Genomic DNA, 15,410 nt, shown 5'->3' with positions numbered 1-15,410 from the left:
GGAGGTCAGCAACTCCCTATCATTCTCGTCCATCTCATTGCGGATTCTTGTGGACTTTGGCCAACCTTTGTTCCGGATCAGTTGCAGATTGGGCATCACTACTCTAGTTTCTTCCGGATCTGGCCATGCTAATCTGTCTTTCAACGGTTGGAATACCAGTTCGTAGCTATGTTACCTATGAGTCATGCTATAGCAAGGATCAATAAACTGCTGCGCATCGTTCTTAAACTTAGCATAAATTGCTGTTACGTGTGAACACGGGATCTTGTACGCTTCCCATTTCCCACATATGCATGTCATACCCTGAAGATCAACCTTGTGCGTGTGTTGTCCGCCCCCATTACTTAGAGGATTACCCGGTGTGTCAACTTGATATAACCGCGCTTGTGTGCACATCCGTGTCACCATATGGTCCTTTGCCTTCGCTTGATTTTTTTTGAACTTGTCCATGGCATACTTGCACCATTCTTGACCCACTTCCAACTGATCTAGAGTGAGATTACAACGAGCGACAAAGTACGAGTTCACTTTGAGAAAGGTGAACCTCACCATTGCCGTTATTGGCAAGCTGCGTGCACCTTTCATTACTCCATTAAAGCACTCTGATAGGTTGGTTGTCATTGCTCCATATCGACGCCCTCCGTCATGTGCAAGTGTCCACTTTTCTTTGTTTTCAGCTTCGAGGTACCTGTGTGTAGCCGGTTTGACATTTCGAATTAATTCTAGTGTGGCTTCAAACTTTCTAACTTGATTCGCACTTGCTGCCTTCCATACCAAGTTCTTTAAGTCCGGAGTTTTCCATTTTGTGTTAACATTGATAGCTACATGGCGGAGGCAGTACCGGTGATAGGCCTGGGGAGGCTGCAACCAAGTCATCCTTGTGTCATCAAAGTAGGTTTTTATCCCCGAATGTTGGTCAGAGATGATGCAAAGATTGGTCTGGTTCGTAACAAATCGTTTCAGGCAAGCCAAGATCCATCCCCATGTCTCCTTGCTCTCACTTTCAAAAATGGCAAACGCGAGTGGATAAACCTCGTTGTTAGCATCCGTTGCCATTGCTATCAATAACTTCCCCTTGTGCTTGCCATAGGGGTGCGTTGCATCGAGGCTTATCACCAGCCTGTAATACTTGAACCCTTTAATACATGGACCAAAAGCCCAAAAGGCACAGTTAAATGTGCAAGTTCCTGGCACACCATGGTGGTCGCACTTCAACTGTGTCATTATGGTTGGATCTGCATCTTTTAACGCCTTCAGGAATCGAGGCAATTCTGCGTATGACTCATCGAAATCCCCGTAGATGGCTGCAATTGCCTTCTATTTTGCATCCCAAACCTTATAGTGAGACGCCTAATGGCTGTGCTTCGCATGCAGAAGACTACGCAGGGTTGCTTTTGTTCTTGAAATGTCTTCTCATACGTATGACTCAAGTGTGAGGGCAATGAACTTTGAATCCATCATCCTTCCATCATGATCCACCTAGAGTGACGAGTAAGTGTGGGGACCCTTCCATGTTGTGATCATCCACAGCTTGTGCCTTTTGCTGTAGATAGCTCGAACTGACCACAGACATGCATCGTGTACACACATTACAACCAGTCTCTCGAGGTCTGACTTCATGTACTTAAATTTCTTATTGAGCCCAACAGAGAACATGGTTAGCGTGTGCTGAACCGCAACTTTATTCTTGAATAGCATCCCCTTGCTCAGTTTGTCCCTTGGTCGCCAACTCATCAGACCTGTTTCTAGGGAAGGTGATGGCCCATGAATGTCATCCCATGTGTTTGACGTGAACCATTCGAGGTTAGGGTTCAGATTGGGGCAAGCATCCACATTGTTTTCTGGTTGTAGTTCATCTAAAAATTCTGGATTATCTACCGGTCCATCATTATCAATGAACTCCTAATACACATCTCGAGTGTCATCCATTTCGATTGCCTCGTCCAAGTAGGCTTGGATATCTTCATTTCTGTGAGTATACCCTTGACCCTCACGGGTATGGATAGGCCCTAACACTTCGGCGTCTTCAATATTGTCCATAGCAACCGCATTCCATGGTTGAGAGTTGTAGGGCAAAGACGTCCCGGCTGTAATTGAAGGATACACAATGGTTATAGGAACTGATTCTTGCTCTCCAACTCTACTGGCATACTGCGAACCCTCGTCGACATTAAACCCAATAGTGTGGACAGTTACATACAAGTCAGAACCTATGAATTGCCTTGCCTGCTTTACCACTCCCCACATTATGTTTGCATCATCGTCGCATTGTAACGGAATTGAATTGTAGAAAAGTTGGGTACCTACTAGTTGCTGCGGAGCCTGAAATACAATGGAGATGTCGTGGGTATCCTTGTCTAACCCCAGAGTTGACATTATCTTCCGTTTAAGTTTTCTCATGTGTATCCCACGTTTCACTTTAATAAGAGTTTGCTTTTGGTTCGGACCTCAGTATGATAGACCGTGCAAATCATTAATATATGCCTCCCCGTCGTAGTAAATGTAGAAGTAATGTGGACTCATAATGGACCTGAACCACAAATAGTAATAATTGTATCATGTTGCGTAATATTGTGAAACCATAGGCTAACTATACATGCCCTATGTTTGGGTGTTCATGTAGCTAAACAAACCTAAGCAAATTGTGCTAAAGATGCTAAAAAATACTATTGAATAATTGTATCATCTAGTCCATCAGACTTCATTTCAAAAACAAAAATGTTCGCACAATGTGGTCGGGTTTCATGTCGGATATTGTTCAACAAATGAGAACTCAAAAGCATTGCAAATAAGGGAGACAATTCCTAGCATGCAACATGTACCACATTATTATGTTCAGATACCCCCCATTGAAGACCCACAACATTCAAATAATTTGTGTTCTCATAAATTGTACTACATTATTATGTTTAGATACCCCCCATTAAAGACCCACAACATTCAAAAAATTTGTGTTCTCAAAAATTGTACCACATTATTATGTTCAGATACCCCCATTGAAGACCCACAACATTGAAAAAAATTGTGTTGCTCTAAATTGTTATCAAGTATTATTTACCTATCAGGTGAGATGTTGACAGAATGGAGAAGAAAAATGTTCGCACAATGTTGTGGGGTTTCATGTAGGATATTGTTCAACAAATGAGAATTTAAAAGCAGTGCAAATAAGGGAGATAATTCCTAGCATGCAACATGTACCACATTATTATGTTTAGATACCCCCCATTGAAGACCCACAACATTCAAATAATTTGTGTTCTCATAAATTGTACCACATTATTATGTTCAGATACCCCCCATTGAAGACCCACAACATTCAAATAATTTGTGTTCTTGTAAATTGTACCATATTATTATGCTCAGATACCCCCATTGAAGACCCAGAACATTGAAAAAATTCGTGTTGCTCTAAATTGTTATCAAGTATTATTTACCTATCAGGTGAGATGTTGATAGAACAAAGAAGACATGAACTTGAGACAATTAGTGCACTTGGTGAAGCTGGTTAATTCAACTTGAAACTGGTAGTAGTTGTGACACAACAATAGAACTCTCAGACCGGTCCACGTTTAGAATTCAGAATGACAGTGTTATTGGAAAATGGTCAGTGGTCCCAGAAAGTTGGGGGGGGGGGGTGCGGGGGGTATGTCATACTTGCACAGTACTCGGCCCTGAAGAGATTGAGTTCTATATAACTCGATTCTACAGACACCGAGTACCATTAAAACCTCGTACAATTGTCAGTAGAACGCACAGTGATACCGAAATAGAGTTTAATATAACTCGGCCCTGAGGAAATCGAGTACTATTTACTTCACCTAACTAGTTGGGTAGGATAGTTATTCATACTCATCATTGTGACAGGCGAGTTGTATTGTGTTACTCGATTTGTTGATAATCGAGTACTGTACATTTTACACTTTATATTAAATGACAGCTTCCTTTCTTTCTGGTTAGGGGTATTGGTAGAAGAAAACATTTAGACATGGAGAAGAGAAGCCTCCTTTGCTTCTAGAGGTAACATGCCCACTTGTTTTATAGTTGTCATTAAAGAATTTACTACTGTATAGTAATATAGATTATGCAACTATTTGTCAAATCTTGGAACAAGCAACGTCAACGTTGTTGCAGTCCACTAGCACTTGTTGGTAAAGCAACATGGTACATGTTTATCTAATACCTTAGATTTGAAACTTGGTAAGTTCTAACCCCAGCACAACTCATGCGGTTTTAACATACAATGTTGTTGTACGTTCCTCTTTTAGAGTGGCAAATACTATGTTGTTTTCAATGGTCGTGCTCCAGGCATATACGACAATTGGGCAGAAGCAAGTAGACAAGTTCATAAATTCGCGAACGTCGAACACAGGTCATACAAAGATCGACGGGAAGCAGAATCTGCATACATAGAATTCATGCAACATAATGGTAGGAATGTGCGGTATGGTGCTTCCTCATCGTGGACATCTCCTACCATGTCGACATCAAGCCTGGGGGGGCATCTCAAAGTGAAGGAACCAGCTATTGTGATGGAGACGTTAGGAACGGATTGTTGAGATATCAGTTAAATGTTGCCTTTGAGGAGCGTGACCACGCAAGGAGGATTACAACCTTGAGTACTAACATGCTCAATGAAGTGGTAGCCCATGTTATGGGGGATGATGAAGTTCATGATTTGACACGACAAGGAAGCGCAAAATGAAGGCGAAACTATGGCTCTTGCTTGTGGCATTTATGAATCTAGTAATACTAATGACATGTGTTTTTATGCCCCCTGTGCCTCAAGTTTGCACTACAGATGGGCTAAAATGTTGTTGAATAGCTTTTTCGTTTCCCTTTTGAACTTTAATTTGGAATCTGTCTTGGCCTGTTGGCCTGTAATTGCTTGTATTGTTGTTAAGATTGGCTAGGTTGTTTTGGTAATTGTACTTGGCTTTGGATAGCCAATAAGTACTTTCTTTATATCTTTTTTGCGTAGGTCAAAAATACACTTGTTATGAAGAAGTTGCAAATATAATGGGCAATAGGTTGGTTGTCATAATGCTAATGTAATATACCCCCTGTTTGTTATGATTTTGTAGCATGACATGGAGCCATCTTGGAACATAAAATCTAGAAATGCACACCACCTAGCAATGAAACATTTATGGGCATTTGCCAAACTGTTTCATTACGTAATATGCAGTTATACGACCTTAACATATAGAAATGTACATTTTCAAATAAATTTAAAGATATTTGTCCTTTTACATATATCATTTTACATATAGAAATCTATATTTCCATTGCATTTAAAGACTAATATAATTTATAATTTAGATAGCACACTTTGAATATGTCTAGGCCCATATATTGAGCAATTTGTAGACTTAAAAAGACTATTGAGAATGAACTGTTTGAATCAAGTCTAAAAAAATATGAACTACTATATATCATTTAGATGAAAACTTTTATCATAGATTCATTAATGTTTTTTTGCCACAAGTATAAATCATGCAAACTTAATAATTTTATAGTATATGCTAGCATCGTCTTTGCTAATCTGTCTTCTGGAGACGCCCAAAAATGTTATGTATCATCTTTAAAGGATACCAACAATATTGATATTATGGGAAAAGTTACATAAAATATTGATGAAAAAATGTTTTATATTACAATCTAATTGACAAGGTTTTTTAAATGTTTAAATCTTTCTATTTTTCATATCACTGACATGTTTTACAATTACCACACTTGTTCACTTAAGTCTTAATATTCTTAAGTTGTATTGGAAAAAAAAAAGTGCTTAAAAAAAGGGTTGTCACAAAAGAGGAGTTCATGTAAAGTTTTGGTTGCCAAATGAAATATCTGTTTTCCATGGCAGTCGCACAAAACTTGATAATTTGCAAATGATGGAACCACTTGCAACAATATTTGCATAGTTCTATAGTTCCAGCTAAAGCAATTGTGTAGTTTTAACTTTTCATATACTTTTCATTTTAAATATAAACTACTATTTTAATTTTGATTTTTTTTCAAATTAAAAAACAAAAAGAACTTTATATATGGACATTTATAAGTAAACAATGAAATTATGATTCATGAATAAAAACAAAAATAAAAAAAAGGGTTATCTACGCATATCTATACTATTATTGATTTGTTGTTCCCCTATTTGGATTCCTTAATTTTGATGCCCAAAATATCCTCAAATTTACCAATTTGTAAAGCTTAAATAGTAGGGTTAGACATGTAAAATCATCAAATTCAAAAGTCCTAAATTTTAGATAAATTTGAAAAAACATTACCTACAAAATAGGAACACTCATACTAACCCACTTATTCTAACACACGTTTCTAATATTACTAGCCTTTGAGCACGCGCGTGAGCGCGTGCTCAAAGGCTCTTCTATTTTTTGGGTAAGAGTTAATTTAGGACATTTATTATAATTTGGGATTATTACATTTTTCAATCACAAAAAAAAAAAAAAAACCTAGGGGTGTGATGAAAAATTATTTCATCACACATAATACTCATCACACCCCTAGGTTTTTATTTATTTTTTATTTATTTTTTTTTTATTTATTGGAAAATGTAATAATCCCAAATTCTAATAAATGTTCTAAATTAACCCTTACCCAAAAAATAGAAGAGCCTCTGAGCACGCGCTCATGCGCGTGCTTAGAGGCTAGTCTATATTACTAATAACGTGATTCCTTATTTTGGTTCCATCATTTTGCGTAAAAAAATACCCTCAAATTCATATGTTTAAAAAGATTAAATAATAAGGTTAGATATGTAAAAGTACTAATTTAAACACTCCTAAATTTTAGATACTTATCCATATCCCTTAAAATTAGGCACTTCCATCTCTCCTTATTCCTTTTTACTTAAGATTTGACAGAATAAGTATTTCATTTTGCAATGACATATTTTCAAGTTTGACAAAATAGGTATCATAAGAGTTTCTCATGCTATTAATGTAGCAACATAGTCATTTATATCACCTAAATATGCAATTTGTAATTCTCCAAAAAAAAAAAAAAAAAAAAAAAAATTCAATCTGTAAAAATGCAGCTTTATTCAGGATAAATAGGTGAGAATTATCACCTAAAGCTGTAGAATTATATTAAGGACAAAAAAAGAAAAAATTACATAATTATTTGCGGATACATAATCTATATCACCTAAAGCTCCAAAATTATCACCACCAAATGTACAAAGATTACATAAAACAGATTATTGTTAATGCCTAGTTATATGTTCTCAAATCGTCCAAGGTTAGTTCTTTTTCTTGGCCTGGCAGGCCTGCATACTTTGAACTTGAATCTCCAGCACTTGTAGTAGCAACCCTTGCTTCTCCAGCCCTTGTAGTAGTTTTAGTTACAAAAACAGCACTTGTAGTAGCAGTAATCCTCCTCCAACACTTCTTGTACTTGTTGTAGCCTTGCAGGTGTCTTATGACCATTGGTAGATAATGTATCCTACGTTATAACACACAAAACAATATATACATAAGCATCAAAATATTAATCCCCCCTAAAAAATAAAAATAACTTAAAGCACATAGCTAACCTTGCCTCATTAAGTTTCCTGAACATGAATTAACCCATTAAGATTCTTGAACCTTCCCCCATGATGAATCTCAAATTTTAAATCATCTTCCTCCCTATTGTTGTTGTCTTTGTTCTGCACTAAATATTAGCTTTAGTAGAAAAAAAAAAAAAAGTAGAGGCTTTCTCATAGGCTTTAGATAGTGGTTTCAAATTTGGGAAGAAATAGACCATTTCATTCCTTGGACAGAATTGATCATTTGACTCAGCGTCTACTCCAAGTATGTTGTATTTAGTAGCTTTAATCCCTCTTTAAGGGCCTAATCAAGGAACTCAATTAAGTTTCTTTCTTGTTGAAAATAGTATAACAAAGTAACGAAAAAGGAATGTACTATTTGCTAATTTGCTAATTAAATTATATAAGAAATTCTAAAATCTAAAAGGAAAAGGAAAAAGGGGCAAAAAAAAAAAAAAAAAAAAACTCAAAAAATAAGGTATATATTAGCCATGAATATCAATCCACTTGAATTGTGATTCTCACTTATTTGAATGCAAAAACATTGTTCCAATATCAGAAGACCTTATCTGTGCAAATCTTCTACAAAATACACAAAACCAATAGACAAAATCAACATGCCACAATTTGCTGATAGAATTATATAAGAAATTGTAAAATCTAAAAAAAAAAAGAAGGAAGTAAACCAAAAAACTAAAAATTTAAAAAGAACATGAGAGGGAGAGAGGGATGCGTAGCATATAAATGGGATAGACCAACAATTGTATGAAATCCTTGCCAATAAATTTCCACCTACACACCACCAAATTGAAACAAATAAATAAATCACAACCTATGAAAACCACAACACATAAAACTAAAATCTCAATAACAGAATACATAAGGACAGATTAGAGTACCCACCTTTTATTTTTTATTTTGAGAGATGGCCTTCTTTGCAGGTTTCTCTGCCAATTTTTTTTTGGTTTGATACCAGACCTCTCAGGTCTTAACGTAGCGAAGATTTATTTATTTATTTTTTAATTTGAATTTGCAGATGGGACGTGAGGATAAGGATAGATAGAGTCAAATAATATTGTAATTGCTAGACTCTAACTGTTTGATGATAATGGGGAGTTAAATTTTCTTTTTTCTATTTTATATGAGGAGAGTTTAAACTTGTACGTTGGTAAAAGAGCGGATGAATTTTTAAAAGTTTTTTTTTTTAATTATTCAAAAGATAATTGTTGTGATAATTGGATTGAGATAAGAATTGTGGTAACATTTACTCTTTTTTTTTTTTTTTTAATAAAGGTAATTGATTTTATTATTATTATTATTATTATTATTTTTGCAATAACGGTAGATGTGTGTGTGTGTGTGTTTTTTTAATCAATTATCATGGCAGATGTATTCACAAACAAACGTGTTAGTTTTAATTTAATTTAATTTTTTATAAATAAATAAAGTAATTTGAAAACCATTAGGAAAGTAGTCCTATTTTGTAGGCAATGTTTTAGTGCAAGTTAGACATGTATTTTTACCTAACTATCCTTTACTTTTGTCTCTACTTAAATATAGAGGTGTAAGGACATTTTTGAACTAAAAAATGAGGAATCCAAATAGGGGAAACCCCTTAAATAATAGTGTAGATAATCTTAAAAACCTCACGTTGAGTAAAAAAAAAGAAAAAAACACAACTAAATAGTAAATTTTATAATATTTTATTTTTTTAGATTGCCCCTGACGTTCAGGAAAAGAGCTAAACAACTAATGAAATACCCTTAATTTAATAAACTTATCTTTATCTCTAATTCATAGGAAATGGTTTAAAATCTTAAATTGATAAAAATTGAATACGAAAAACCTAATGAAAAAAGTCACATTGTATCAAAAAAATTATCTACCACGTTTCTATTTTGAAAAAAAAAAAAAAAAAAAAAAAAAAAAAAAAAAGAAAACTACCCCAGCCGTTTCTCTATTTTTTCAAATTCAAAACATAATAATAAAAAAAAAACCCTTAAGATGTTTGAATTCCACTCCCACATTGTCATATATTATTCTTTTATTTTTTTTATTATTATTTTTTTGTCATTTGATAGTGCAATATAGATAAAAATAACCTATTAACAACCTATTTGATTATGATCTGAACAACCTGTTTAATTAATTCCAGTGTACTTAACTCGAATAACCTGTTATCAACTCCCATATATCTAAATTCATAATTCAACCATAAATCAAGTAAAAAAAATTAAAAAATTAACTTCTAAGCAAATAATTCAGCAATTCCTCCAAAACAAAACTACTAGTCCAAAAGGTTCCACACTCCATACTATCAAATTCAATAATATTTCAAAGTTCCATAATAAATAACCAAGATTATTACATGCCATCCAAGTTCCATATCAAAAACTAAAAGACATAACAGATTAAGATAATAAAAAACCAAAATGATTACATGGCATATCAAAATATCCTTCATGGCAAAATCCAAGTCCAACCATCCAAGTGCCATATCAAAAAGTAAAAGACATCACTGATTCAGAGATTGAATTAGAAGAGGGTTCCATTGAAGAGGTGTCTTCCTTGTGCTCATCATTATACAAGGTGAAATGTGAGCCTAAGGTGTGGCTGCTAGTTTACCCACCATAGAATGTGAGCCTAGGGCGAGGCGCAGGACGCAGCCGCTATAAAACCCCGAGATGGAATGTGAGCTTAGGGTGCAGCTGCCAGTTTGCCCACTGTAGATCAGGAACTTGAACTTTTAGGAGACTTGGTTGCAGTATGATGGCAAGGCGTATGACGCGACCACTATTTAACGTCAAGATGGAATGTGAGCCTTTGGTGCGGTCGCTAGTTTACCCATTGTAGATCAGGAACTTGTACATTTATGTGACTTGGTAGCAGTGTGATGGCAAGGCATATGGCGCGACTGCTATTTAACCTCAAGATGGAATGTGAGCCTAGCGCGCGGCCGCCAATTTACCCATTTTAGTTTTGGAACTTGAACTTTTGAATGACTTAGTTGTTGTGTGACGGTGAGGAGTACGGCCCTGCCGCAATTTAACCCCGAAATAGAATATGAGGTTAAGGCATGGCCGCTAGTTTACCCACTATAGATTAGGAAATTGAACTTTTGAGTGACTTGGTTGTTGTGTGACAGCGAGACGTATGATGTAGGCCCTATTTAACCACAAGGTGAAATGTAAGCCTAAGGTGTGGCTGCTAGTTTACCCACCATAGAATGTGAGCCTAGGGCGAGGCGCAGGACACGACCGCTATAAAACCCCGAGATGGAATGTGAGCTTAGGGTGCAGCTGCCAATTTGCCCACTGTAGATCAGGAACTTGAACTTTTGGGAGACTTGGTTGCAGTGTGATGGCAAGGCATATGACACGACCATTATTTAACATCAAGATGGAATGTGAGCCTTTGGCGCGGCTACTAGTTTACCCACTGTAGATCAGAAACTTGTACATTTATGCGACTTGGTAGCAGTGTGATGTCAAGGCATATGACGCGACTGGTATTTAACCTCAAGATGGAATGTGAGCCTAAGGCGCGGCCGCTAGTTTACCTGTTGTAGATCAAGAGCTTGAAATTTGAGTAATTCAGTAGTTGTGTGATGGCGAGGCGTACGGCGCAACTGCTATTTAATCTCAAGATGGATTATGAGTCTAGGGGACGGCCGCTAGTTTACCCACTGTAGATTAGGAACTTGAACTTTTGAGCGACTTGGTAGCTGTGTGACAGAGAGGCGTACAACGCGGTTGCTTTTTAACCCCAAGATGGAATATGGGCTTAAGGAGCGTTAGCTAGTTTACCACCTATATATCAGGATCTTGAACATTTGAGTGACTTGGTAGCATTGTGATAGTGAGGACTACATCGTGGCCATTATTTAACCTTAAGATGGAAGATTAGCCTAGGGCACAACTGCTAGTTAAGCCACTGTAGATCAAGAATTTCAACATTTGAGTGACTTGGTAGCTGTGTGATGGTGAGGCGTACGACACGACCGCTATTTAAAGTCAAGATGAAATGTGAGCCTAGGGCGCAACCACTAGTTTACCCACAGTTGATCAGGAAATTGAACTTTTGACTGACTTGGTAGCGGTGTGTTGGCGAGGCGTAGGACGCGGCCACTATTTAACCTCAAGATGCTATTTGAGCTAAGGGGGCAGCCGCAAGTTTACCTACTATAGAATAGGAGCTTGAACTTTGAGTGATTTGGTAGCTACGTGATGGTGAGGGCAATGGCGCGACTGCTATTTCACCTCAAGATGGAATGTGAGCCTAGGGCATTGCAGCTAGTTTACGCACAGTAGATCAGGAACTTGAACTTTTGAGCTACTTCGTAGCCATTTGCTAGTGAGGCATACGGCACTTTAACTACTTAACCTTGAGATGAAAAGTGAGCCTAGGGCGCGATCGCTTGTTTACCCATTGTAGATTAGGAACTCGAAATTTTGAGTGACATGGTAGTTGTGTGATGGCGAGGCGTATGGCGCGGCTGCTAGTTTAACCATTATAGATCAGGAACTTGAACTTTTGAGTGGCTTGGTAGGTGTGTGATGGCGAGGCGTATGGCGCGGCCGCTATTCAAACTCAAGTTGAAATGTGAGCCTAGGATGCAGTCGGTTATTTACCCACTGTAGATCAAGAACTAGAACTTTTTGGTGAATTGGTAGCTATGTGATTGCGAGTCATACGGCGTGGTCACTATTTGACCTTAAGATGGAATTTGAGCCAAGGGCGCGGACACTAGTTTACCTACTATAGAATAGGAGCTTGAACTTTGAGTGACATGGTAGCCGTGTGATGGCGAGGTCTACTAGGGTGTGTCCGCTAGTTTACCCATAGTAGATCAGGAACTTGGACTTTGAGCTACTTCGTAGTTGTGTGCTAGGGAGGCGTATGGTGCGACAGCTACATAACCTTGAGATGGAAAGTGAGGCTAGGGCACGGCCGCTAGTTTACCCACTTCAGATTAGGAACTTGAACATTTGAGTGACTTGTTAGTTGTGTGATGGCGAGGCATATGGCGCGTCCACTAGTTTAACCACTATAGATCAGGAACTTGAACTTTTGAGTGGCTTGGTAGCTGTGTGCTGGCGTGGGATATGGCGTGGCCGCTATTTAAACTCAAGATGAAATGTAAGCCAAGGACGCAGTCGGTAGTTTACCCACTGTAGATCAGGAACTTGAACTTTTTGGTGACTTGGTAGCTGTGTGATCGAAAGTCGTACGTCGCGGCCGCTATTTAAACACAAGATGGAATGTGAGCCTAGGGTGCGGCCGCTAGTTTACCCACTGTAGATCAGGAACTTGAAGTTTTAGGTAACTTGGCAACTATGTGATGGCAAGGCATATGGTGTGGCCGCTATTTAACTTCAAGATGGAATGTGAGCATAAGGTGTGACCACTAGTTTACCCACTGCAGATCAGGAACTTGAACATTTGAGTGACTTGGTAGCTATGTGATAGCGAGGAGTACAATGTGGTTGTTATTTAGCCTCGAGATGGAAGATGAGCCAATGGCACGGTTGCTAGATTAGCCATTGTATATCAAGAATTTCAACATTTGAGTGACTTGGTAGCTATTTAATGGCGAGGAGTATAGCGTGACCGCTATTTAAAGTCAAGAAGGAATGTGAGCCTATGGTGCAGACACTAGTTTACCCACTATAGATCAGGAACGTGAACATTTAGGTAGATTGGTAGCGGTGTGATGGCGAGGCACACGGCGTGGCCACTATTTAACTTTAAGCTGGAAAGGGAGCCTAGGGCACAGCTGCTAGTTTACCAACTGTAGATTAGGAACTTGAACTTTTAGGTGACTTGGTAGCTGTGTGATTGCGAGTCGAACGACGCGGCCGCTATTTAACGTCAAGATGCTATTTGAGCTGAGAGGGCGGCCGCTAGTTTACCTATTATAGAATAGGAGCTTGAACTTTGAGTGACTTGGTGGCTGTGTGATGGCGAGGCATATGGCGTGACCGCTATTTAACCTCAAGATGGAATGTGAACCTAGGTCGTGGTAGCTAGTTTACCCATAGTAGATCAGGAACTAGAACTTTTGACCTACTTGGTAGCTGTGTGCTAGTGAGGCGTATGACACGACAACTACTTAACCTCGAGATGGAAAGTGAGCCTAGAGCGCGGCCGCTTTTTTACCCACTATAGGTTAGGAACTTGAACTTTTTATTTACTTGGTAGTTGTGTGACGATGAGGCATATGGTACGGCCGCTAGTTTAACCGCTATAGATCAGGAACTTAAACTTTTGGGAGGATTGGTAGCTGTGAGATGGCGAGGTGTATGGTGCGGCCGTTATATAAACTTAAGATGAAATGTGAGCCTAGGACGCAGTCGGTAGTTTACCCACTGTAGATCAGGAACTTCAACTTTTTGGTGACTTGGTAGCTGTGGGATGGTGAGTCATACGACGCGGTCACTATTTAACCTTAATACGGAAATCGAGCCGAGGGCGCGTTTACCTAGTATAGAATAGGATCTTGAACTTTGACTGATTTGGTAGCTGTGTGATGGCTAGGCGTACGGGGCGACCACTATTTAACGTAGAGATGGAATGTGATCCTAGAGTGTGGCCGCTAGTTTACCATAGTAGATCAGGAACTTGAACTTTTAAGCTACTAGGTAGCTGTGTGCTAGTGAGGCGTACTATGCGGCAGCTATTTAACCTTGAGATGGAAAGTGACCCTAGGGTGTGGCCGCTAGTTTACCTACTTTAGATTAGGAACTTATACATTTGATTGACTTGGAAGCTGTGTGATGGCGAGGCATACGGTGCGACCGCTATTTAAAGTCAAGATGGAAGGTGAGTCTAGGGTGCGGCCACTAGTTTCCCCACTGTGGATCAGGAACTTGGACATTTAGGTAACTTGATAGCTGTGTGATGGCGAGGCATATGACATGGCCGCTATTTAACTTCAAGCTGGAAAGTGAGCCTAGGGCGCAACTGCTAGTTTACCAACTGTAGATTAGGAACTTGAACTTTTAGGTGACTTGGTAGCCTAGTGGCCGCGCTATAGGCTCACATTCCAACTTGAGGTTAAATAGTGATTGCGTCGTACGCATCGCCATCACACAGCAACCAATTCACTCAAAACTTCAAGTTCGTGATCTATTGTTGGTAAACTCTCGACCACGCCCTAGGCTCACATTCCATCTTTAGGTTAAATAGCGGCTGCGTCCTATGCCTCGCCAACACACTGCTACCAAGTCAGTCAAAAGTTCAATTTCCTGATCAACTGTGGGTAAACTAGTGGTTGTGCCCTAGGCTCTCATTTCATCTCTGGATTAAATAGTGGCCGCGTCGTACGCGTCGCCAACACACCGCAACCAAGTCAGTCAAAAGTTCAAGTTCCTGATCTACAATGGGTAAACTAGTGGCCGCACCCTATGCCCACATTCCATCTTGAGGTTAAATAGCAGCCGTGTTGTACGCCTCGCCATCACACAGCTACCAAGTCACTTAAAAGTTCAAGTTCCTAATGTACCGTGGGTAAACTAGCAGTCGTGCCCTAGGATCACATTCCATCTTTAAGTTAAAAAGCGGCTGCGTCGTATGCATCGCCAACACGCTGCTACCAAGTCACTCAAAAGTTTAAGTTCCTGATCTACAGTCTGTAAACTAGCGGCTACGCCCAAGGCTCACATTCCATTTTGAGGTTAACTAGTAGCCGTGCCGTATGCCTTGCCATCACACAGCTACCAGGTAACCTAAAAGTTCTAGTTCAAATCTACCATGGGTAAACTAGTGGTCACACAGTATGCCCACATTCCATTTTGAGGTTAAATAGCAGTCGCGCCATACGCCTCGCCATCACATAGTGACCAAGTCACTTAAAAGTTCA

General features: G+C 38.7%; 1 protein-coding gene across 1 annotated transcript; it reads right to left on the bottom strand.

Moving 5' to 3' along the window:
* Window positions 1–171: 171 nt before the first annotated feature.
* Window positions 172–1,224, bottom strand: LOC126721853 (uncharacterized). Its single transcript, XM_050424929.1, has one exon. The coding sequence runs from the start codon at window positions 1,222–1,224 to the stop codon at window positions 172–174; it is 1,053 nt and encodes a 350-aa protein (XP_050280886.1).
* Between the last annotated feature and the right edge of the window lie 14,186 nt (window positions 1,225–15,410).

This window comes from Quercus robur, chromosome 4 (assembly GCF_932294415.1).
Source record: "Quercus robur chromosome 4, dhQueRobu3.1, whole genome shotgun sequence".
Lineage (NCBI taxonomy): Eukaryota > Viridiplantae > Streptophyta > Magnoliopsida > Fagales > Fagaceae > Quercus > Quercus robur.
This window is presented reverse-complemented; position numbering and strand designations above follow the sequence as displayed.

Excerpts from the sequence above, each read along its gene's own strand:
- LOC126721853 (XM_050424929.1), bottom strand. The coding sequence starts at position 1,224 with ATGACACAGTTGAAGTGCGACCACCATGGTGTGCCAGGAACTTGCACA.